This window comes from Neoarius graeffei, chromosome 11 (assembly GCF_027579695.1).
Source record: "Neoarius graeffei isolate fNeoGra1 chromosome 11, fNeoGra1.pri, whole genome shotgun sequence".
NCBI classification, from domain to species: Eukaryota; Metazoa; Chordata; class Actinopteri; order Siluriformes; family Ariidae; genus Neoarius; species Neoarius graeffei.
The window spans coordinates 81,286,131-81,309,580 of record NC_083579.1 but is presented as its reverse complement, the minus strand read 5'-3'; the positions used below and the strand labels follow the sequence as shown (position 1 = coordinate 81,309,580).

The 23,450-nt window shown below is 41.0% G+C and overlaps 1 protein-coding gene across 3 annotated transcripts in view; it reads left to right on the top strand.

Annotated features, from left to right (window-relative positions):
* hspa12a (heat shock protein 12A) overlaps positions 1-23,044 on the top strand; it is a 146,002-nt gene extending 122,958 nt beyond the window's left edge. For 2 of the 3 annotated variants that reach the window (XM_060934793.1, XM_060934794.1), the window contains exons 8-12: positions 4,992-5,078; positions 10,368-10,472; positions 11,439-11,697; positions 14,046-14,149; positions 22,401-23,044. In XM_060934793.1, coding sequence (XP_060790776.1) covers positions 4,992-5,078; positions 10,368-10,472; positions 11,439-11,697; positions 14,046-14,149; positions 22,401-23,038 — 1,193 coding nt within the window. In that variant the 3' untranslated portion in view covers positions 23,039-23,044. The remainder of the gene's footprint in view (positions 1-4,991; positions 5,079-10,367; positions 10,473-11,438; positions 11,698-14,045; positions 14,150-22,400) is intronic. The other variant, XM_060934795.1, reaches the window with a different exon arrangement.
* Positions 23,045-23,450: the final 406 nt, after the last annotated feature.

The window sequence follows — 23,450 nt, the reverse complement described above, 5'->3', positions numbered from 1 at the left end:
TGAAAGTCATTCCAAAATACTGAAAAATGTTTTCAAGAATACTGAAATTCAAAATTTGGGGTAGGCATCTCTGCAGACAACCATTCACACTCACATTCACACCTACGGTCAATTTAGAGTCACTAGTTAACCTAACCTGCATGTCTTTGGACTGTGGGGGAAACCGGTAGTCTGGCTAACGCGACAAAGCTCTCCGAGCTATTGGTCTGGCCAAGATATTAAGCCCAACCGTTTCCCAGAGCCCGTGGTTGACCCGCCTCCCTGAAATGCCTCAGTTTGCTACTGGTCGAAGCCAGAAAAGGCTGTGACGAAGCTTAAACCAATCACATCACTCTTTCCTCTGACGTATGTGACGCGACGGGGCTAACTGGTAGATTAAACTCTTACCGAAGCCGGTCGGGAGCAAGGCGAAAACGTCCTTCCTTTCAATAAATACCTCCAGGGCTGCTCTTTGCTCCGTTTTCAATGAGAACTTGCTCCATGTTCGTAATGTTTCTAGTGAATGAAGCGCTTCCGGCATAGATTCTGTAAACAATCTATGGCTTCCGGTCGCAGTTCTACTACGTCACTGCCTTGAACACGCCTCTACCCAGGGCCGTTGGAGATGCTCAAAGTTGATTGGTTCCCGATTTTTCGGGAGCTTGGAAGAGCTGTAGATAGCTTGCCTTGCCAGACTAAGCTCGCAACAGGCCCTCGTGTTGCGTCACACTTAGGATGGGCGGGCCCAGGCTAGGAAACCGGAGCACCCGGAGGAAACCCACGCGGACACGGGGAGAACATGCAAACTCCACACAGAAAGGCCCTCGCCGGCAACCCAGACCTTCTTTTATATATATATATATATATATATATATATAAATAAATAAAAATAATTTTTATTTATTTATTTATTTATTTATTTATTTATTTTTTAAAGTTAATCCATGAAATTGAGTCGTACATGAGCTGATGGGTGACGAAGCGCGTAGCACCGAGTTGTCTATAATCCATGTATGATGAGATTGAGTGGAATAACTGTTTTATTCTATCCACATTCACTGGATTTTGAGAAATGGAGCATTTTTATTTTGTGCAAATTCGACAAATAAACCTTTATACAAAACGTCCGAAACAATTTCTGCTTAGAATGTAAACAAACCGGCAAAATGGCAGGAGCAATTTGTGAAAAATGCGATAATAATAATTCTTGAAAAATAACAAAGATATAGTATTTGATTCTTACCATCAAATACTTTTATATTTTGTTGCTTTTTTGTGGTTTTGTTTTTGAGTAGAGTTTTTATTTCGTCTTCAGTTGGTTCACCAACACACTCCACCATTTTATTTTTCTCTACTCACGGTATATGAGCTGATATCCTAGTAGTAAAGTAGCCAATCAGATCGTGCGATTGCTCATATCCAGTGAATGTGGAGAGAATAACTTAGAATAAACAAACATGTTTCATACCTCTGGGAATAAAAATTGGAGCAGTTCCAGTCTCATAAGTGGGTGTGTCACCTTACATCACAAGCTAAATTCATGGACCTCTTTATTGACTGAAATGTTGTGCTGGGTCGTTCTGGTCTGCATAAAGGTGGCTCAGTGTCCTCTGTCTTCAAAAAGTGGAAAGAAGTTGTCATACATTTGCAGCTCTCGCGCCTCCTCAGTCCTCTCAGATGCTATAGAATGAGATAATTCTACAGCTCTGTGCAAATGTCTGAGGCACATGTAAAGAAATGCTATTGACCAAAAATGGCTTAAAAATAATGAAATGAAATGTTTCAACATTAAACAGTAATCAGTGAGCCGTAATCTCATCTCATCTCATTATCTCTAGCCGCTTTATCCTTCTACAGGGTCGCAGGCAAGCTGGAGCCTATCCCAGCTGACTACGGGTGAAAGGCGGGGTACACCCTGGACAAGTCGCCAGGTCATCACAGGGCTGACACATAGACACAGACAACCATTCACACTCACATTCACACCTACGCTCAATTTAGAGTCACCAGTTAACCTAACCTGCATGTCTTTGGACTGTGGGGGAAACCGGAGCACCCGGAGGAAACCCACGCGGACACGGGGAGAACATGCAAACTCCGCACAGAAAGGCCCTCGCCGGCCACGGGGCTCGAACCCGGACCTTCTTGCTGTGAGGCGACAGCGCTAACCACTACACCACCATGCCGCCCGTGAGCCATAATAAATGACACAAAGTCAGTATTTGGTGTGAGACGACTCTTTGCTACAGTTCTTCTGGACACTTTGTCACACTCACTTCTTCATTTTACACCAAAACCCAGCAGCCTTCATTATGCTTTCTTTTTTCATCTGAAAAGCACTCTCTGATGGAATATACTGCTCAGATACAAACTTGTCTTCTGTAACATTTAATTTTGTGCTGGAAAAAAACCAAACATTTGGACTCTAAAATGTTTTTGTACTGACTCGATAATGTAGAAGTCATAAAATAGAAATCTATAACAAGGTTTCTATGAAGAAAAATAGGGGGACGAAGACTTGCACAGTGCTGGATGTGTAAAGTCTGTTATAAAATAAGTTTTGCATTTTTGTCTGTGATGGTGGAAAGACTTATGAGTGGAATAAAGCCAATGATTAGTCAATCAGATAATAATAATAATAGCAGAGATTAGTTTATAGCCCAGGTGTTCTAGTGCATGAAGGTCAGCAGTTAGGAAAAGGCTCAAAGATGTACACGGTCATTTCTGTGTTCTCGGAAACACCAAACCTTGGTTTTTAGTTTCCACTTCCTTTCTGAGGACGGTTACAGCTCCTCGCCCACGCAGCTTGATTTATCTGTCTTTATTATCATATGTCAGGTTTAAGAGCAGCATGTCATTATGTATTGTTGAATGTGTAACTATGGAAAAGGTAGTGTCCTGTGTTCGAGTAATCCACTTTCCATTTCCTTTCTGAGCTCATACAAAAATGTGTGAGATTTCCATTCACAGCCCTGAGTGCTGAAGTGGGTGGAAATTACAGCTCTGAATGTACACTGATGCTCATGCTGCTGAACTGATCTCAGTTAATGGCAAAAAATATTGTTTATTACACTTGATACATATGACTCATTTGTATACTTGGTAAACATCTAAATACAGTGTCTTGCAAAAGTATTCATCCCCCTTGGTGTTTGTCCTGTTTTGTCGCATTATAAGCTGGAATTAAAATGGATTTTTGGAGGGTTAGCACCATTTGATTTACACAACATGCCGACCACTTTAAAGGTGAAAATGTTTTTTTTGTTTTTTTTATTGTGACAAACAATAATTAAGATGAAAAAACAGAAATCTGGAGTGTGCATAAGTATCCCCCCCCCCCCCAAAAAAAAGTGTCAATACTTTGTAGAGCCACCTTTTGCTACAATTCCAGCTGCAAGTCTCTTGGGGTGTGTCTTAGCTTAGCACATCTAGCCACTGGGATTTTTGCTCATTCCTCAAGGCAAAACTGCTCCAACTCCTTCAAATTAGATGGGTTGCATTAGTGTACAGCAATCTTCAAGTTATGCCACAGATTCTCAGTTGGATTGAGGTTTGGGCTTTGACTAGGCCATTCCCAGATGTTTAAATGTTTCCCTTTAAACCACTCCAGTGTAGCTTTAGCAGTATGTTCAGGGTCATTGTCCTGCTGTAACATGAACCTTCGTCCCAGTCTGAAACCTCTGGCTGACTCAAACAGGTTTTCCTCCAGAATCGCCCTGTATTTCATGCCATCCATCTTTCCTTCAGTCCTGACCAGCTTTCCTGTCCCTGCAGATGAAAAACATCCCCACAGCATGATGCTGCCACCACCATGCTTCACTGTAGGAATGGTGTTCTCAGGGCGTTGGGTTTGCGCCACACATGGCGTTTCCCATGATGGCCAAAAAGATCAATTTTTGTCTCATTTGACCAGAGAATCTTCCATGTGTTTGGGGAGTCTGCCACATGCTGTTGGTCAAACTCCAAATGGGTTTTCTTAAGCAATGCCTTTTTTTTTTTTTCTCTCCTCCTGGCCACTTTTCCATAAAGCCCCACTCTGTGGAGTGTACGGCTTAAAGTGGTCCTATGGACAGATACTCCCATCTTCACTGTGGATCTTTGCAGCTCCTTCAGTGTTATCTTTGTTGCGTATCTGATTAATGCCCTCCTTCCCGGTCTGTGAGTTTTGGTGGGCGGGGCCGTCTCTTGTCAGGTTTGTAGTGGTGCCATATTCTTTCTATTTTGCTATAATGGATTTAATGGAGCTCGTGGGATATTCAAAGTTTGGGATATGTTTTATAACCTAACCCTGATCTATACTTCTCCACAACTTTGTCTCTGACCTGTTTGAAGGCTCCTTGGTTCTCATGTTGCTTGCTTAGTCGTGTTGCAGAGTCAGGGTCCTTCCAGAACAGGTGGATTTATACAGACATCATGTGACAGATCATGTGACACTTTGATTGCGCACACAAGCGGATCTTAATCAACTAATTATGTGACTTGTGAAGTGAATTGGTTGGACCAGCTCTTATTTATGGGTTTCATACGAAAGGGGGTGAATACCTGTGCACACTCCAGATTTCTGTTTTTTCATCTTAATTATTGTTTGTCACCATAAAAAATGATTAAAAAATTCACCTTTAAAGTGGTCGGCATGTTGTGTAAATCAAATGGTGCTAACCCTCCAAAAATCCATTTTAATTTCAGCTTGTAATGCGACAAAACAGGACAAATACCAAGGGGGATGAATACTTTTGCAAGACACTATATATTGATTCTGCAGGGTGTGACTTTTTGTGTCAAACCAGGATCTATACAATTCACCTACATACAGTAAGCACTCAAGTAGAATAAAAAAAAATAATGAAAAGTCAGCTAATTAACATTTCCAGGAAGCTCATTCCAGGTGATGCTGCTCGTGTTTCTCTGTCATGCTGTTGCCATGCTGCTCTAATGTCATACAAAGCTGCTTTCATGAGCACTTTCTCTTCCACTTCCTCACACACACTCCCTCTCTCTCTGTCAATAACCAGCCAAGGAACATGTGCGTCGCAACCGGCAGAGTCGCACCTTTCTGGTGGAAAATGTCATAGGAGAGCTCTGGTCCGAACTCAGTGAAGGTAGAGTTTCCCTTTTCTCTTCCTCTCTCTCGGTTTGGTTTGCTCTCTTCCTTCTTCCTTCATGTTCCTTTGATTCTCACTCTGGCTGTGACACTGTTTTTCCTCATGCAGAATGAAATCCTGCCTCCTCTTTACACACACAGGCATTCATGCATTATCAGATCATGTGATGGCAGCACAATGCATAAGATCGCATTCCCCCCATTCTGACATCTGATGTGAACATGAATGACCTGCATCCTGCATGGTTTTTTGCACCAAAACTAAACCACTGTAGCCTCAGATTCTGGTTGTTCTCTGACAGGAGTGGAACCCAATGTGATGTTCTGCTGTTGTAGCTCATCCACCTCAAGGCCTGATGTATTCTACATACTGACATGCTTTTCTGCTCACCATGGTTGTAAAGAGTGGTTATTTAAATCCTGTCAGCTTGACCTAGTCTGGCCATTATCCTCTGACCTCTCACCGTCAAAGCATGTGCTGATTTTTGGTTTGTTTTTTTTGTTTGTTTTGCACGAGTCTGTATAAACTCTGAGACTGCTGCGTGTGAAAATCACAGGAGATCAGCAGTTTCAGAAAAAAATCAAACCAGCTCATCCATCCTGCTCCAGCAACCATGCCATGGTCAAAATTATCAAGATCAGATTTTTTTCACTTATTTTGAAGTTTGATGTGAATGTAAACATAAGCTCTTGACCTGGATCTGCATGATTTTTGCACTGTACTCCTGCCAAATGATTGATTGATTGATTGATTGATTGATTTGGATAATTACATGAATGAGGAGATGTTCCTCATAAAGTGGCCAGTGAGTGTAGATGTATTATAACAGATCGATTTACTATATTGCTGGATAGACAAATAAGATGGCTGAACAGGTAGGTGGATGGATGGAAGGTCAGACAGACAGAAGGACTGGTAGACAACATGGATTTGAACAGATGTATACTGATAGGTGTACAACCCCAATTCCAAAAAGTTGGAACGCTGTGTAAACTGTAAATAAAAGCACAATGTGATATTTTGCAAATCATGGAAATCCTATATTTCATTGAAAGTAGCATAAACACAACACATCAAATGTTGAAACTGAGAAATTTTTTTGTTTTTTGAAAAATATTTGCTCATTTTGAATTTGATGTCAGCAACACATTTCAAAAAAAGTTGGGACGGGGCAACAAAAAACTGAAAGTTGTGTAATGCTAAAAAAAAACTAATTAGGTTAATTACTAACAGAAGAAGAAGAGTAAGATGATTGTGTATAAAAAGACCCTCCCAGAGAGGCGGAGTCTCTCAGAAGTAAAGATGGGGCGGGGTTCACCGCTCTGTGAAAGACTGCGTGGGCAAACAGTGCAACAATTTAAGAATAACGTTCCTCAATGTAAAACTGCACAGAATTTGTGGATCACATCATCTATGGTCCATAATATCATTAAAAGATTCAGAGAATCTGGAGAAATCTCTGTATGCGAGAGACAAGGCTGAAAACTGACACTGGATGCCTGTGATCTTCAGGCCCTCAGGAGACACTGCATTAAAAGCAGACACGTGTCTGTAGTGGAAATCACTGTATGGGCTCAGGAACACTTCAGAAAACCATCGTCTGTGAAAACACTTCATTACTGCATCCACAAATGCAAGTTAAAACCAGACATAAACAATATCCAGAAACACCGCCCCCTTCTCTGGACCCGATCTCTTTTACGATGGACTGAGGCGAAGTGGAAAACTGTCCCGAGGTCTGACGAATCAAAAGTAGAAATTCTTTTTAGAAATCATGGACCCCACGTCCTCCAGACTAAAGAGGAGAGGGACCATCCGGCTTGTTATCAGTGCACACCTCAAAAGCAGCATCAGTCAGTGCGTTTACATGCACATAGAGAAAATCGAATTTCTGCTGTTGCTTGACTGAAATCGAAGTTCTAAATGCCATGGAAACACCTTAGCTAGGCTGAAATTGAACCGAACTTGATTTCTCGTAACCGAGGTACACGACCTAGATTATGCGATTTTTGCCGAGCTACTTAGTGCATGTAAACCCTATCGAGCTACTTACTTCAGCACTGCCCCTTCCAGAAGTGACGAGTGACGAGACCACAAGCGGGAAACACAACAGCCTCGGTCGAAAAAAAAACAAAAAAACAGCCTCGGTAGGCATGACACTTCAGATCAACTTCAACGTGGTGCCCATTTTATTAGGAACACTTCTGTTCGTACATACAAACTACAAACACTCTTCTTGTGAACACGGAACTGATAACTTTGTTTATACTCTTGAACAATGTTGCCAGATACCCAAAATATGTTCAAAACCCGCCAAAATGCACATAATACCACCCAATTAGGCGGGGAACCGCCCAATCTGGCAACACTGCTCTTGAATAGCTCTTCTTCATGATGACAACCGGAAGTGTACCAACACGATGGGGCGTGTAGCGCCACCTGTGGCTCGGGTGCACAATGTACCTCACACAATAGCTCGATTTTGTCTGCTGGGATCCTTTGCTCGATTACCGACAACAGCTTGATTTGGATGTGCATGTAAACGTACTGTGTGATGGTATGAGGGGGCGTTAGTGCACATGACATGGGTAGCTTGTACATCTGGGAAGGTGTCATTAATGCTGAATGATATAAACGTGTCAGATCAATATGCTGCCATCCAGCCAAAATCTTTTTCAGGGAAGGCCTTCCTTCTTTCAGCAAAACAACGCAAACTGCTTTCTGCACATATTACAACTGCATGGCTCCATAGTAAAAGAGTCAAGCTGCTAAAGTGGCCTGCTGCAGTCCAGACCTGTCTCCCATTTAAAACATTTGGTGCATTATGAAGCGCAAAATACAACAAAGGAGACCCCGAACTGTTGAGCAACTGAAATTGTATGTCAGGTGAGAATGGGATGACATTTCTCTTTCAAAACTACAGTAATTGGTCTCTTCAGTTCCCAAATGTTTACAGAGTGTTGGTAAAAGTAGAGGTGATGCAGCATGGCGGTAAACACGCCACTGTCCCAACTTTTCTGAAACATGTTGTTGACATCAAATTCAAAATGAGCAAATATTTTTCAAAAAACAATAAAATTTCTCAGTTTCAACATTTGATATGTTGTCTTAGTACTATCTTCAATGAAATATAGGGTTTCCATGATTTACAAATCATCACATTCTGTTTTTATTTACACTTTACACAGCGTCCCAACTTTTTTGGAATCGGGGTTGTAAACGAGAATATAACATAATGAGTTTAGTAAGGTATTAGACCATCATGAGCCACCAGAACAGGTTCATTGCGCCTTGACGCAGGTTCTTCAAGTGTCTAGAACTGTACTACAGGTTCGAACACCCTTCCTCTGAGAGATATTCCTAACCCTCTGTTAATTTATTTATGATGGCGATGGTGAAGGTTAACATGTCACTCCAAAATCTCCTGTAGATGTTCAGTAGGGTTGAGATCTGGTGAACATGAAGTCCATAGTACACTAGACGAATGAACAGCTTTAAAATATTCTTAAAGTATCTTAAAAGTTTATGAAATGCAAAATTTCAGTGTATTTATTTATTTGTTTATAACTTTAAGAATTCTTATAGTACAACTAAGTGACTTTCCATGACTTCTTAAAGATAAGATGCTGTTAAGAAAGAATGTTTAAAATGTCACTTTGTTAAAGTTACTAAATTTAACATTTAAATGTACTTAAAAAGTCACTACTACATTTAAGAATACCAATAAAGGGTCTTAAAGTTATGAGTATATTTTAATGAATTTAAAAGTTCAGTAAAGGTATTTAAATTTACTACAAAATTTATGTTTCCTTTAATGTTTAGATTAAATGCAATTAAATTCACATTTTCACCTTGTGTTATATACAGCATTTTCATCCTCATCAACCATTTAGTGAGTCCTCAGGCCTTGTGAATAGAGGTAGAGTCGTCCATCCGAACATAGTATTGATTGTCAGCAGATTTTCCCTTTAAGGGGACAAGTTCAGGCAAAGCCTGGCAGCAAACTAACCACGTTTACGTCTACAGAATTTAACATGTGTCCTCATTCAGAGTGCAGTGCTTTTGTAGTTTTTATCGAAAACGCATCCTCGTGATGGTTCAGTAGGCCAGGAATTAAGAATAGCATCAAGCTAAAACCTTGTAAGAGGAAAAAAGATAATACACCAATCAAGGGTTTTCAGTAGATTAAATTAATGCCTGGTAAAGAGGAAGGTATTTATTCTTCATTTGAAAATTAAATATTTCCCTCAACAGCAAAACAAAGCTGTAAGAGTTTTATTAGCTGCCTATAAATGGAAGGACAGGTACACTGGTGGATGGATGGATAGATAGAGAGAAATGTAAGATAGACAAATTTGGAGATGGACTGGTGGACAGGTTTTTGGATGGTGCGATAGCTACACTGATAATCAGACGCCTCATCCATCAATAAATGAGTACATATTTCTCTGTCCATTAGAAAAATGAAGGAGTAGGACATTAATCCCTTTGTCCTATTTTTAAGCAGTTTCACCTTTTATTTTTGAGGCTTCTAGGTTAGAAATATAATATTAATTTTAGGACATGCTGGGCTAGCTGAACATCTTCACTTGACTGCAGATTTTGACGACATCATCTTCACCACTAAACACTGACATTGTTTGTTGAAATGAACATGGCAGTCTTCTTCCTCCTCGTCCAGGTCGGGGTCCGTGTGGACCCTACTGATCCACGTGTTATATTAATTGGAGCATAGTTTTATACCAGAAAAACTCTACTGTAATTTAGAGCCACCAGTTAACCTAACCGCATGTCTTTGGACTGTGGGGGAAACCGGAGGAAACCCACACAGACACGGGGAGAACATGCAAACTCCGCACAGAAAGGCCCCCGTCGGCTGCTGGGCTCGAACCCAGAACCTTCTTGCTGTGAGGCGACAGTGCTAACCACTACACCACTGTGCCACCCAATTAAATTATATTTCTATAATTTAATTTAACTTCTACTATTTCATGCCCCATATAGTACAATGATCATGGGAGTAGGTACAGTATGTGTTATCATTGTTAAATACATCTAGTGTGCTTTGAAGTCCATGCTAGACATTTATGACTTTATCCAGGCTATATCCCTCTGTTTGTGTCTGAGGGGGTTTCAGTGCCCGAATAAACGGGTCAGATATCTGCAGTATATCTAACCGCGTTAGTACTGCTATTTCTCTAAACATCTCTGTTGTGATTCGGCCTGTAGTCAATCATCGTTGTGTTTTCATAATGACCTCTCATGACCTCTATTTCCTGTTCCCAGGTGACAGATACGTGGTGGTGGATTGTGGAGGAGGGACGGTGGACCTGACGGTGCATCAGATCCGCATGCCTGAAGGTCACCTCAAGGAGCTCTACAAGGCCTCAGGTGAGTCACATTTTATTCAGCAAGTACATTAAAAATTATGACTATAAAATCACAAATAATGAGGTTGAATTAATTAAAGGCATGATACTGTAAAGTAACAAAGTTAATAACAAAAATAGGACACTGAACAAGGATAAAATTAAATAAATCATAAATACACAATTTAGTAAAGGCACAATTAAATACCAGGCTTAATGCACAGCAGACCTTACGGGAACTTCATGGGTTTGATGATCAGATTAAGGGGTTTTGTGTGTGTGTGTTGTGTTAGAACGTGTTAGTCCGTCATACTTTACTAATATACATATGTGAAATAACGTTTGAAAGTATATAGTGAAAATAGTCGAGATGATAATGCACAGAAAACCACACAAACTGAGAAAATATAAGAATAAGCTGTTTATTAAGAGACAAGATTTGGCACTGTTAATACGCTGTTGGTATTTAATTAAAATTTGGCATTATGACAGTTGGGGGGAAAAATGTGATGTAGATATTTCTGATGTATGAGAAACTCCCAGACAATTTGTTCTTTATTATTATTATTATTATTATTATTATTAAGTGTAAAATATTTCTTTGTAATCATCCAAGACCTCTGAGAATATTTTTTCAGAAATAATTTTTCAGTTAAAGGTTAAGTTATTGTAAAGTTGGTTTGCGACAATGTTTATTGTTAAAAGTGCTTTACAAATAAACTTGACTTAGATGGTTTTTTTCCATGTTTTCAGTACGAGATTAATCATAACCTGTGATTAACTATAAAACATTTTTAATTAGGTTTATTTTAAAACCCATGTTTCCTAAGGGTGCCAATAATTCTAGAGTTGACTTTTTTCCCTTTGTTTGGCCTTTTTGCAGCATTGCTTCAACTGTCTGTCCTTACTTTCTGCTATAACAGCTGCATTACCCTCACTGACCTGTGCCTGTAAGATGGTTAGTATTGATCTCTCTCTCTCTCTGCAGGGGGTCCGTATGGTTCAATCGGTGTCGACTATGAATTTGAGAAGCTGCTCTGCAAGATCTTTGGTCAGGACTTTATTGATCAGTTTAAGATAAAGAGACCGGCTGCGTGGGTAGACCTGATGATAGCATTCGAGTCCCGAAAGAGAGCTGCAGCCCCTGACCGCTCCAACCCACTCAACATCAACCTGCCCTTCTCCTTCATCGACTACTACAAGAAGTTCCGCGGCCACAGTGTGGAGCACGCGCTGCGCAAGAGCAAGTGAGTGGGTGGAGTCATAGGGTCCGGTCTCTTCAGTGCTGTTCAGTCTTGGCATTAACATCTGTGTCAGGTGATTGGAGTGCGCAGCGTTAAGTCCAGGTGTGAGCAAGGTCTGATCGCTCCCATCACTTACAGAGGTGGGCTGAGATCCTACAGACTATCGATAGGTACACAGGTCTGGATAGATGAACAAATAACTCAGGTTCCAACATTTAAGTTGGCTGTTTGGTTGCAATAATCACTCAATAGTGCATTAAAGAAAACTGCTGTGAAAACCAGATATAGCTTTTTATCATGATAATGGAATTAAACAAGGAATTTTTTTTTCGTTTCCTACCGCAGTGATGTGACTCAGATGAAGTTTCCAGTCCCAGCCACACTTCCAGAATTGCTTGATTACAGATGATTTGTACAGACAGTGTGTGAACGCAGCCGCCCTCTCTTGCTGACTTGTGGTCTGTGTGGCAAAGCAGTTTGTCAAATGCATCATCATTATAGATAGTCAGCTGTGTCATGGCCTGCTGCATCTAAAGCAGCTCTGCTCAGCTGTTTAAAGATAATGCAAGCTCTGCTGAGTCCATCACTGTATTGCCAAGTGTTTTTGGGTTTTGCCCTTTTCTTTTAATCCATTAATGGAGGAGGTTTCGGCTAATGGCTTTGGGTAGAAGGATAATGAAAGTTTCAAATGTGACCTAAAGGAGCAGTAAATGGAAAAAGGACAGAACACTAGAAATCAGCTTGTTTGAAAGACAACCTGAGAGTTATACCCCTTTTCAACCAACAGGGAACAGGTTCTTGAACTGGTTCCATTCAGGATTCCTTGAACCTTGATGCCAGCTAGTGAACCAGCCCATGTTTTTCACCAGTTCTGAGCAGAACATTACATTACAGGGACTTAGCAGACACTCTTATCCAGAACGACATACAATAGGACCCTGACGTACCCACAGCGGTTGGGGGTTAGGTGTTTTGCTCAAGGGCACTTCAGCCATTCCTGCTGGTTCAGGGAATCGAACCAGCAACCTTTTGGACCCAAAGTTGCTTCTCTAACCTTTTAGGCCATGGCTTTCTACCTTTAATTATATAAACGGCATGAGACTGAACATGCGCGGCAGTAGTCGGGCAGTGGGAGGGGGTGGGATTTTTCAGTTGGATGCTTTCACAATCCAGCTTACTCTTGCTGGTTCCTCTAACATGCCGACCCTACCTTTAATTATATAAGAAATGGCATGAAACTGAACATGGCTGACTATCCCATTGTAATCAAGGGTGTGTCATGAACGGAGAGCCTTACACAGTTCACAACAGGAGTAAACAGTAGTATCAAGTCGGCGTTGCACATTGAATACCTCCGAGCTTTTGTACTGTTATTACAGATATTTGTTTTCGGTCCATTTTTTCTGAAGGTGTATCCTTTTTCCCTTGCATTCTCCATTGCTGTGCTCACCAAACTAATGACACACCCACTGATGTCACAGTTTGTGCTTAAAAAAACAGCTATATTTTGATTCTAGCTGGGAACCAATTCCTCTGAACGAATTTATTTTTGGTCAAAATGCTCTGAACAGTTCAAAATTTGGTGCGTGAACAAGAACGGAACCCGTACCATGTTGGTCTTAAAGGGGTATTAGTGAGCTAGTTGTGTAATGCTGCGGCACGGTGGTGTAGTGGTTAGCACTGTCGCCTCACAGCAAGAAGGTTCCGGGTTCGAACCTCATGGCCGACAGGGGCCTTTCTGTGTGGAATTTGCATGTTCTCCCCGTGTCCGCGTGGGTTTCCTCCGGGTGCTCCGGTTTCCCCCACAGTTTAAAGACATGCAGATTCGGTACAATGGGGCCACTGTAATTGGCGCAAGCTGTTGTGGTTTCCCATGCCATGATGTATGTATGTATGTGTGTATGTATGTGTGTATATATATATATATATATATATATATATATATCTTCCTATGGCAAAAGCTAAATAAATAAAAAACTAAATCTATAGGATTGACTTCTAGCAATGAACAAGCACAAATCTCATGATCAATCTAAACAGGAAAGAAGCTCTAACTCGCAGACGGTTATAGTCTGAACAGGATAGTTTCATGTCCAAGTTTCATGCAAATCCAATGGACCCCAAAGGTATCTTGGGGTTTTATTTATTTATTTTTTTAATAAATGCAGCATCTAAGTGTGGAAGTTTAGTCCTCAGGATTGTGCACAAGTCCTGGATGCTACTCAATATTTGAGTTTTTGCATGAACAATATTATATTTCTGCTCACAGGTACCTAAGGAACTAAGTGCAATAATGATTTCTAACGTTAATGATAATCTAAGTAATTTTTTTATTTTTCATCTGTGTGCAGTGTGGATTTTGTAAAGTGGTCGTCTCAGGGCATGTTGAGGATGAGCCCAGATGCCATGAATGCTCTGTTCAAGCCCACTATCGACCACATCATCCAGCACCTCCGTAAGTGTCTGAATATACCGTACACTCCTCTTTCTTGTTTTGACTAAACAGAATTAGACAGTCAATCCTCTCCTCTTTCCCTCCTCTCCCCTCCTCTCCTCCATAACCTAAACTCTAGTTCTTTTCTCACTTTGTGTGAGCAGCAGTTTGAACAATAATGCACTGGCTACTGTTAAGAGATTGCAAGTTCAAATCCTCGTAATGCCACAGCCATCTTTGGAGGAACGTATTTGGCCGTGCTCTGGACTAAAAATTGAAATGGGCTACACTTCAGCAAAGAAGGAAACACCATAACGCTAGCTTGATGTACAAGTGCCTAAACAACAAGTTAAAAGGAATTGACGTAAACTACTGTATATGCGACATTCTGATTTCCGCAGTTACAACACAAGACAAAGACAACGTCCATTTGGCCTTATTCTGAAGTTAGCATTTTCCCATTAAGGCATGTGGGCTGTGCTGATGATATTCAGGTTTTAGGAGACTTCTTCGGACATGTATACGGTGTATTTGGAATGTGTGTCTCAATTTATGGCATTTTGCGTCACGCGGCCTTTTGCCTGTTTACTCTGTGCATTGTACTCAAACACTATTTATTTACTGTCTATGACACAAATCGACTAGACAACAGTTTACAAGGTAAATGTGTGTAACCAGGACTATTAGTGCAACAATAATTTTCTTTCATCATGTAAACAGCTTAGTAAAATACTGTCTTTTTTAGAATAAGAGCAAAAACTTTGAGGATTTATTTATTTATTTATTTATTTATTTAGCATGTAAACGTAGTGACAGATACATGGGCCTATACGTTTTAATTTCAGAAGAAGCTGAGTCTGTATTCGCAATATAGTTGCACTGTGTGCATTATTTTATTTATTTTTAGTTAGCCATTTCTCGGTTTTGCTTTTCAACAGCAACAAAATGTGTTCCTGGTGTTCAGGAATCCTCACTTGGCTACTTACTAAATATAATATCAGTAGGTCTAATTGTGTTAAATACATTTCTGGAACTGTACTTTTTATCTTTTCCCTTTAAAGTTATAATTTCTTTTTTTTCTTCAAGTATGCTTTGTATCTTCAAGTCCCGTAATTTGAGAAATACATCACTAAGCTAATACCCAGCCACTGGGATTGTACAAGCCAGTGCGTACTTGGGGCCAGACCCAAGTCCAGGTAGACTGGTGAGGGTTGCATCAGGAAGGGCATGTGGTGTAAAATCTGTACCAAATCAAATATGTGGATCATGATGGTCTGCTGTGGCGACCCCTAACGGGAGCATGAGAACGAGAGAAGGCCAGTGATACTGGGCCAGTGATTAGCAAATCCATGCAGATAAAGGTTAAAGGGCTGATGACACAAACGTGACTCTATGCAATTTCTTAAATAAACTATACAACATGGCAAACATGTTAGATTTCTGTTATAATTACGTGAAAAGAAGCTGTTGTTACGCGAATATCCAACTTTTAATTGCACAGCGCAAGAAAACTGGGTCCGTGGCTCGCGGCCATGCTGTGACGTCAGCGGAAGAACACGCTGCGGTTCACTGGCTGTTCTACTCAATGGAAATGGCGCATGAAAACGCCGGTGAACTCTCTAGTGCTAGCTCTTCCTCTGAACAAAAGAACAACCAAATACTGGTACTTTAAGCAGTGATCATGATGGCATGCTTTTATCTGATTTTAAATAAATGAGATTGATAATAATGTGAATGTTCACAACTAGTACATACAAACTCTGCAGCTTCTGATTCAGCAGCTGCGTCATACTCCGCAAAAACATCAGCAAGAACCTACAATATAAATGGAAATGCAATACATTAAGCGCAAATGACTTTTGGAAAGTATAATTTCTAAATATTTTCTACATATTCTTGAAGTCGGTCATCGGGGTACTTGCTACCGTTCCCTAACAACACATGGCAAAGGGTAAAGTGTAGTGTTGCTACGAGTACTTGCTAAAGCCTCCGGTGGAAGATCTTCGATGTGCTGATAAGACATACAGTTCTATATAACACACAAGTGTCACGATAATCACAAAACAGATGCAAATTGTTAAAATACCTAATTTTTAAGCAATCATGTATTGATCTCTTCCGAATAGAATCTATGATAGCCTACCCTCTTTACCCTTTGCCTCTCGTTGCTAGGCGGCAGTTACATGAAAGCCGCAAGCTTTCACAAGCAAATACATGACTGATATCACGCCGACTTTATGATTACATTTATGATTATCATGAATGTGTACTCTATGATGTGTACTCTATGAGCGCTCTGGAGCGAGCCACTTCCAAGATGGCCGCGCAGACCGCATGGTTACTATTTTTAGCATCATGTCGGAGCACTCTATAGCTCTACATACCTTTATCTTATGTCGTTTCTCAACACATGTTCTGACAGGAGGACTGTCTTTGGAGGAGTCGGCTTGTCCCAGGCGACTGCTGGATCCGGCATAGCTACTAGTAGACTCCCTCCGGAATACTGTAGGCACTGCTGATGGTAGCAACACACGTTTGTGCTGAACTGAACACCCAAGAGATTCCTTTAAGCTGGGAAGGGTGTCAAAACAATCCAAATCGAAGTGTTCAGAGCACAGGACGGATGTTGGTGAGGGCTCCCACTTGTCACGAGTGCGCCTGACTTGCTTCACCCACTTCGCATGCAGCTCGGGATCTCTGGGAAACTTGAATAAACTTACCCCATCCTTGTGGGTTTTGGAGCAAAAGCCGGCAACACAACGCGAAGGCATAATAACTAATATATATATATATATATATATATATATATATATATATATATATATATAAAATGTATAATAATAATACTAATAATAATAAACTGAACACCTGTCGCATCAACAACAAACTGGTAAGTTAGGAGGAAGGTTCTTTCGCTGACGTCATATAGCTCCTCCTCCTCTTTCGTCTCCTGGGTGCTGCAGCCCCGTCAAATTTGCCCAAATAGCCGCGTTTTTTATCATAACTTGTAAAATAGGCGCCTTCGTGAATTAATATATGGATCATCGGGAATTACTTTTTATGTTATAAAACATTGCCAAAGATGTCAAAAACGTGTCATCAGCACTTTAATGGTGTCACTCAAAAAGCCTCACTAGTGGCTCTCTGGCAGCTCTGGGATTTGAACTCCAACACCACTGCTGTAGCACAACATTCAACATGGGTTTAACTATCGCAGTACTTTTAATATGTTTAGTAGTAGTGACAGGACTTTTAATGTTGAAATGTTTTTCAGTCGTTCAACCAACCATGTATTCAATTAACTAGAACACTTTCATTGATTGACACAAGGATTCTGGAAAATTCTTTATCAGGAAAACTGTTAATGAGATGCCCAAGGTGACAGACATCGTCTCATTCTTCAAGGGTTTTTCCCCCCTTACCCTAGATAGAGGGGATTGATTTTGCCTCCAACATGCTGACCCACTTGTACAGTGAGATTAAACTGGAGCAAACTTCTCAACTTTGGAGATCAGAAATATTTATTTTGAGAATAAACCAAGGTGGAAAAAATATTCAAGTTTAGAGTCCCTGTTTCCAAGCACACGGAACAGATGACCGAGTGCACAGCTCTGTACTCTGTAAGTCGGTCAGGATGTGGGTCACTTTGCTTCTCAGTGGGCTGTTCAGTGATGGCCGGAGTGTGCTCAGAAATAAAACATAAGCACTGCGTCTCTAACATGTGATCCAGTAGAGTGCATATCAGGGTTTCCCTTAGAAAAACTGGAAAGCGTAATACTTGCCTCTCACAAGCACTGTATTGTTCCAAAGGAGACTGCAGTTCATTTCACATCAGACAAAGTGAATGGTGATGCAACATGGCACGAGTTGTTCAAAATACTGATCGTTAAATTTTGGCAATAGTGCAGAAATTGAGGCGACTTCAGTCAGTACAATCTCTCTGAAACGATTAAAAATTTATTTTATACCAGCAGATTGCGTTACATTCAAAAGCTGAAACATGCAGGCATCACAGATCCATATAATTTACCCACAAATGTATTTATTTATTCTATACACCTCTCTCTCTCTGTCTGTGCGTGCGGGCGTGTGCACGTTCACTGCTTCAGATGGGTTACGGTAAATGCAGAGGAGGAATTTCGCTGTCCTTGAGTTTACATTAGACAAAAATTAAATAAATAAAGGCTTGTTGTTCTTAATTTACCCACAAATGTATTTGTTCCACTTGAAAAGTGTTCAGCAAACCAACTACTGGATTTGGGACACTATGACATCCTGAACTATTGAGTGGTTGGACTTCTAAATACACCAGAGATGTATTTATATTACAACAATGTTGTGTACCACCCTATTCTTGCCTAAGAGATTACAGCAAGTGCAGCTAGCAACTGCTGGATTTGTTCTTTGGTGTTGTGCCAACGTCAGGGACATAATCCAGTTAGAATGGCTTCCTGCTGAAGACTGAAGGGACTATCATCTAATGTGCCTCGCAAATAAAGCTCTGTATTCTTTGGACTGGCCATCTTATCTTCCACGCCAACGCTGCACCGTCAACCGAGTACTAAGATCATCAGACGCTCTACGCTTAACTGTTCCTAAGGCCGAAGGAACTTTCCAGAATTCCTGTGCCAAAGTTTTTAATGCCTTACCAAGCGAAATGAGAAACACTGTAGAGAGGGGATCTTTCCTTAAGAAAACTAAGGCGTACTTTCTCGATGCTTCCTCGAATAGACAGTAACGCCTTTACTATTTACTATAGTTTTATGGGGTTTTTTATCTTCTATTATATTTTTTTATTATTTATTTTATAGTATTTATACAGTATTTTTATATAGTTTTTTTATATAGTTATATAGATTTGATTAGATTTCCTGGATGAAGAGCCAAAATTGTATTTGGAAAGCTGGAAATAAACCATTTTTAAAAAAATTAAATAAATAAATAAATAAATAAATAAAGATGCTAAAGGCAGAGAGAAGTCCAGATTCCTACTGATACCTCGAGGCAGGTTTCGTGCCGGAATGTTATGGAAAATTCCCAATAAAGAAAAAGACCTTATTATGATAAAGATAAGCTCAAATGTGGACTTATAACAGTAATAAACAAGCCAGGGCCGAGATCTAGCGTATTTTATAGAGTTTAGTTGAGTCTACATTATCAGTACAGAACAAACATGCTGCTAGTCGAGCCAAGCATTAGGTCTAATAAAATATCGCATCCAAAACCCACATCCGGATATCCACAGTTGCGAAGACGTCACGTCAAAGCGACCACGATGTTGTGACCTTTTCATTCTGTTCACTTTTGCTTTGTTTGTTCAACAACATAATCTAACAGATTTGCCAAGGCAATCGGGAAAAACTCAAGTAGGAGCCCTGTGTCCCGGGACACATTAAAATTCTGAACATACTTTTTTGGCATTTTTGTGCGTAAAAATGCACGATTTCTGCAGTAACCTGATCCTTGGTAGGTCTAAATTGTTCGCGTTGTGGTGGCTGTTTAATGGGTAGCGGCATGTCACTAAGCGTATCGGTCAATAAATTAAGTGTAGTGGGGCCACTACGCTATGACACTTTAGGGGAAACTCAGCATATGTAAAATCTATTTTGTTGAAGTTCTCAGCTGTTCATTGATGGAGACTTGAGTGCAAGACTGTTCATGATAAAATGCAGTCCTAAAGTTAGCAAGTCAACCGTAGCCCTCCGACGTTGTCACAAAACTGCAAGAGTCCAGAGCATCTTCCAAGTGTGACTTTCGACTGTCCATATGGGGCCGTCCTCCACAGGAGCGATGTGATGAGACTCCAGCCAGATGTAGGGCATCAGGATGGATCAGGCAGGTCCGAGGAGCAGAAGAGGTTCAGCATCACTGGTGTCTCAGGATTGACGTGTAACTCAACATACAGAGATGGGAAGAGAAAGGGAGAAAACACAGGTTGTTAGGTATGCCCATTGCCACCTTATGGTTAAGAACAGTAGAATACATTTTGTGCTGAGTACAAGCAGGGACTCCAGCAAGATTAACTATGACAGCATAACTAAAAGGGGAGAGCCAGAAGGTAACACAGGCATGAGGGGCCCCGGGACATAAAGCAGCAGCCACTACACCGTCAGCAAACTCGAGTGAGCAAGCGAGTGGGGACTGACAGCATCCATACATCCCAGTTTACCAAAACACTCTATGTCTGAGGATCCGATGGCCCGGCAGTGTTTTTTACGTCTTTCGGGCCACTAAATTTGGCCAAACAGTGGCCCGGGTGGGCCAGTATGTTTTCGATACAAATTAACAAATTTTATTACTCATATTTTACCCAGAATTGTGAAGAAATTGTTTGTAAAATGCACCTTTTCGATACGAGGTCCATCATCTTTGTTTTCGTCACGCTCCGCTCCGCGGCAGGACTGTGTCGTCTTCGTGCATCTTCGGAGATGTTCGGCGTTGTTCGGAAGCGTCATTTTGGCGGGAAAATAGCATTTTGTAGACGAAGACGGTTGCGGCAAGGAGACCATCAGAACGGTGAAATTCAAATAGAAATATGTTCAAACTCCACGCTCCCCAACCTGGCCAAAGGCCAGGTAAACAGTTGAAATACGATTGTGCATAAATTAACTATCGGGTGTTAATGAACGGCTTCATTTTGAACTCTGCAGCTAATCAGAATGCGCGACGTCACGCTCTGTTTACAACTCGCCAAATATGGCGCCAAATCGTGAAACAGCATTTCAACACGCGCTTTAGCTTCAGATGATGTAAAATCGTTCAGACTTTGTATATTAATATCAAAATTTCAGGATACACTGCCAAGAAATATGGCTACATGTGTATCAACTTTTAGTGATTAAAGAATGAAGTATAAATGTTGGTTGCTATGACTGAAATAGAAGAACAGATAAAATAATGTGGTAAATTAGATCTGATCCCATATATTATATTATTCAAATATCCAAAGATGATGAAATCTATCAAAATAGCCAAACTAGGTCTACATTAGTTCATTACAAGAAAAATAACTATTCTGACCCTCTCTGGTACAACCAGACCATGCTAAACCCAGTATACCCCCAGTTGCTAGGGTATCTGCTGTTGCCATGGCAACGGTTTATGCAAATGAGCTGAATTTACTACTAGTTCCCCCAAGGACATATCCTGAAAATTTGGTGCTTATATCTTGTCTTATTAAAAAAATACAACATTTCATCACCTGAGCATACCTGTTAATGAGCTAATTAACAGGTAATTAGGGTTAAATCACCCCCGAGCAGGTAAGGCTTTGCAAAAATCTCACTAGATTATTCCCCAAAATTCACCCTTTCAGGAAATGTATGGTTTGTCAGTGATTCTCATGATGTTTTATTTCTTAATTAATAAAATTTCATGAGCAATAAAAATGCCCATTTAAATCCAGCATGATGAGGGTTAGTATGCCACCCTCACCTTTCATCCAGACTTGGGACTGGCCTGTGTGTGTCTTGTGGCTATTATATAAAGGTGTATTTAAAAAGTTCATTGTACCTCTATTTCTATTAGAATATCTACAGTGGTGAGAATTCAATATCCACAATGTTGAGAATATATGAGCCAAAAGTTGAAACCATGACAAAAAAGGGAAATATGTCTCCATCACACAGGGTGGGTTACAGGCAAAGCTTATTCTATAAACAAGTTAGTTGCATGATGAGGCAAAACTTAGCTTATTCTAAAACTTATACAAACAATTGTTAAACAGTAATCAACAGCATGTGTTAAACGAACAGAGAACAAGAACAAAGGAAATTTTTAAATGTAACTAAGAAATTGATAGAACAAGAAATGCAAACAATAAAATATCAATGTGAGCAAACAATAAAGATATAATAATGTTAGCAAAATATGAATAATTTTATTTTCATTAATTTCACCTTAAAATGCACCAGAATGCACGAATATGAATTGAAAAATCAAAATTTTCCGGGGGAGGACCCCCGGACCCCCCTCTTTGTGCAAGCACCTGTGGTGCTTGCAGCGGCTGCCTGCGGCAGCCGTGGTTCAAGTACTGCGCACATTCAGGTCACCACATTTTCCATTTGGGCCAGTAACTTTTCAATTCCACTGGCCCAATAGGCCACCAGTGGTAAATGCTTAATGTCTAGGCCTGCTCAGGTACTGTGGTGCGAGAACATTCAGTGCTTTAAAAGGTCAATAGTAGTATTTTATAATCAATGTGAAATTTGTTTGGGAGCCAATGCAGTGTGGATATTTATACAGTAAATATATATATTTGTCTTCTCCACAGAGGAGCTGTTTGAGAAGCCTGAGGTGACAGACATCAAGTTCCTGTTCTTGGTGGGTGGTTTTGCTGAGTCACCGCTCCTGCAGAAGGCGGTGCAGGACATGTTGCAGGGGCGGAGCCGTGTCATCATCCCACACGATGTGGGTCTGACCATCCTGAAGGGAGCCGTGCTGTTCGGTCTGGACCCAAGCGTGATCAAGGTACGCCGCTCACCACTGACCTATGGCGTGGGTGTGCTCAACCGCTTCGTGGAAGGGAAGCACCCACCTGAGAAGCTGCTGGTACGTGATTGCACACGCTGGTGCACTGATGTCTTCGACACGTTCATATCAGCTGACCAGTCGGTGTCGCTGGGTGAAACGGTCAAGCGCAGCTACACACCAGCCAAGCCCTCGCAGCAGGTCATTGTCATCCATGTGTACTGCTCAGAGCGGGAGCACGTAGGTTTCATCTCCGATGCAGGCGTGCGAAAGTGTGGCACCCTGCGCCTCGACGTCAGCGGCACAGAGAGCCCAGCAGCTGGGGTACGCCGTGAGATCCAGACACTCATGCAGTTCGGCGACACCGAGATCCGAGCAATGGCCATTGACGTGGCTACCAATCGCACGGTGAAGGCCAGCATCGACTTCCTCGGCCAGTGAGAGAGAGTGAGTGAAGGAGAGAAAATGAAGGAAGGGCGTTGTATTTAAAATTGCACCAACCCTATGGCTGGAGATCTACTTTCCTACAGAGTTTAGTTCCAGTGCAGTGTGAATGCAGCTGATTCAGCTAATCATGTCCTCCTGAGGGTACTGAGAGGTTGGAGATTATTCTATTATGTTACAGCTGGAAAGTGGATCTCCAGGAAGAGGATTGGCTGCTAGTGAATTACAGCAAATTTAACAGCAGTAACTTAAAGGAAAATTCCAGCATCTTTCAACCTCATCTCTATCCAGCACATCTGTCCTGTCTGCGTAATTAACAGCCTAAAAGTTCAATATGTTTTCTGTTTTGTTTTGCCCCCCCCCCCCCCCCCCAGTTCCAATCCCTGCTCCTGGAGAACCTCCTGCCCTG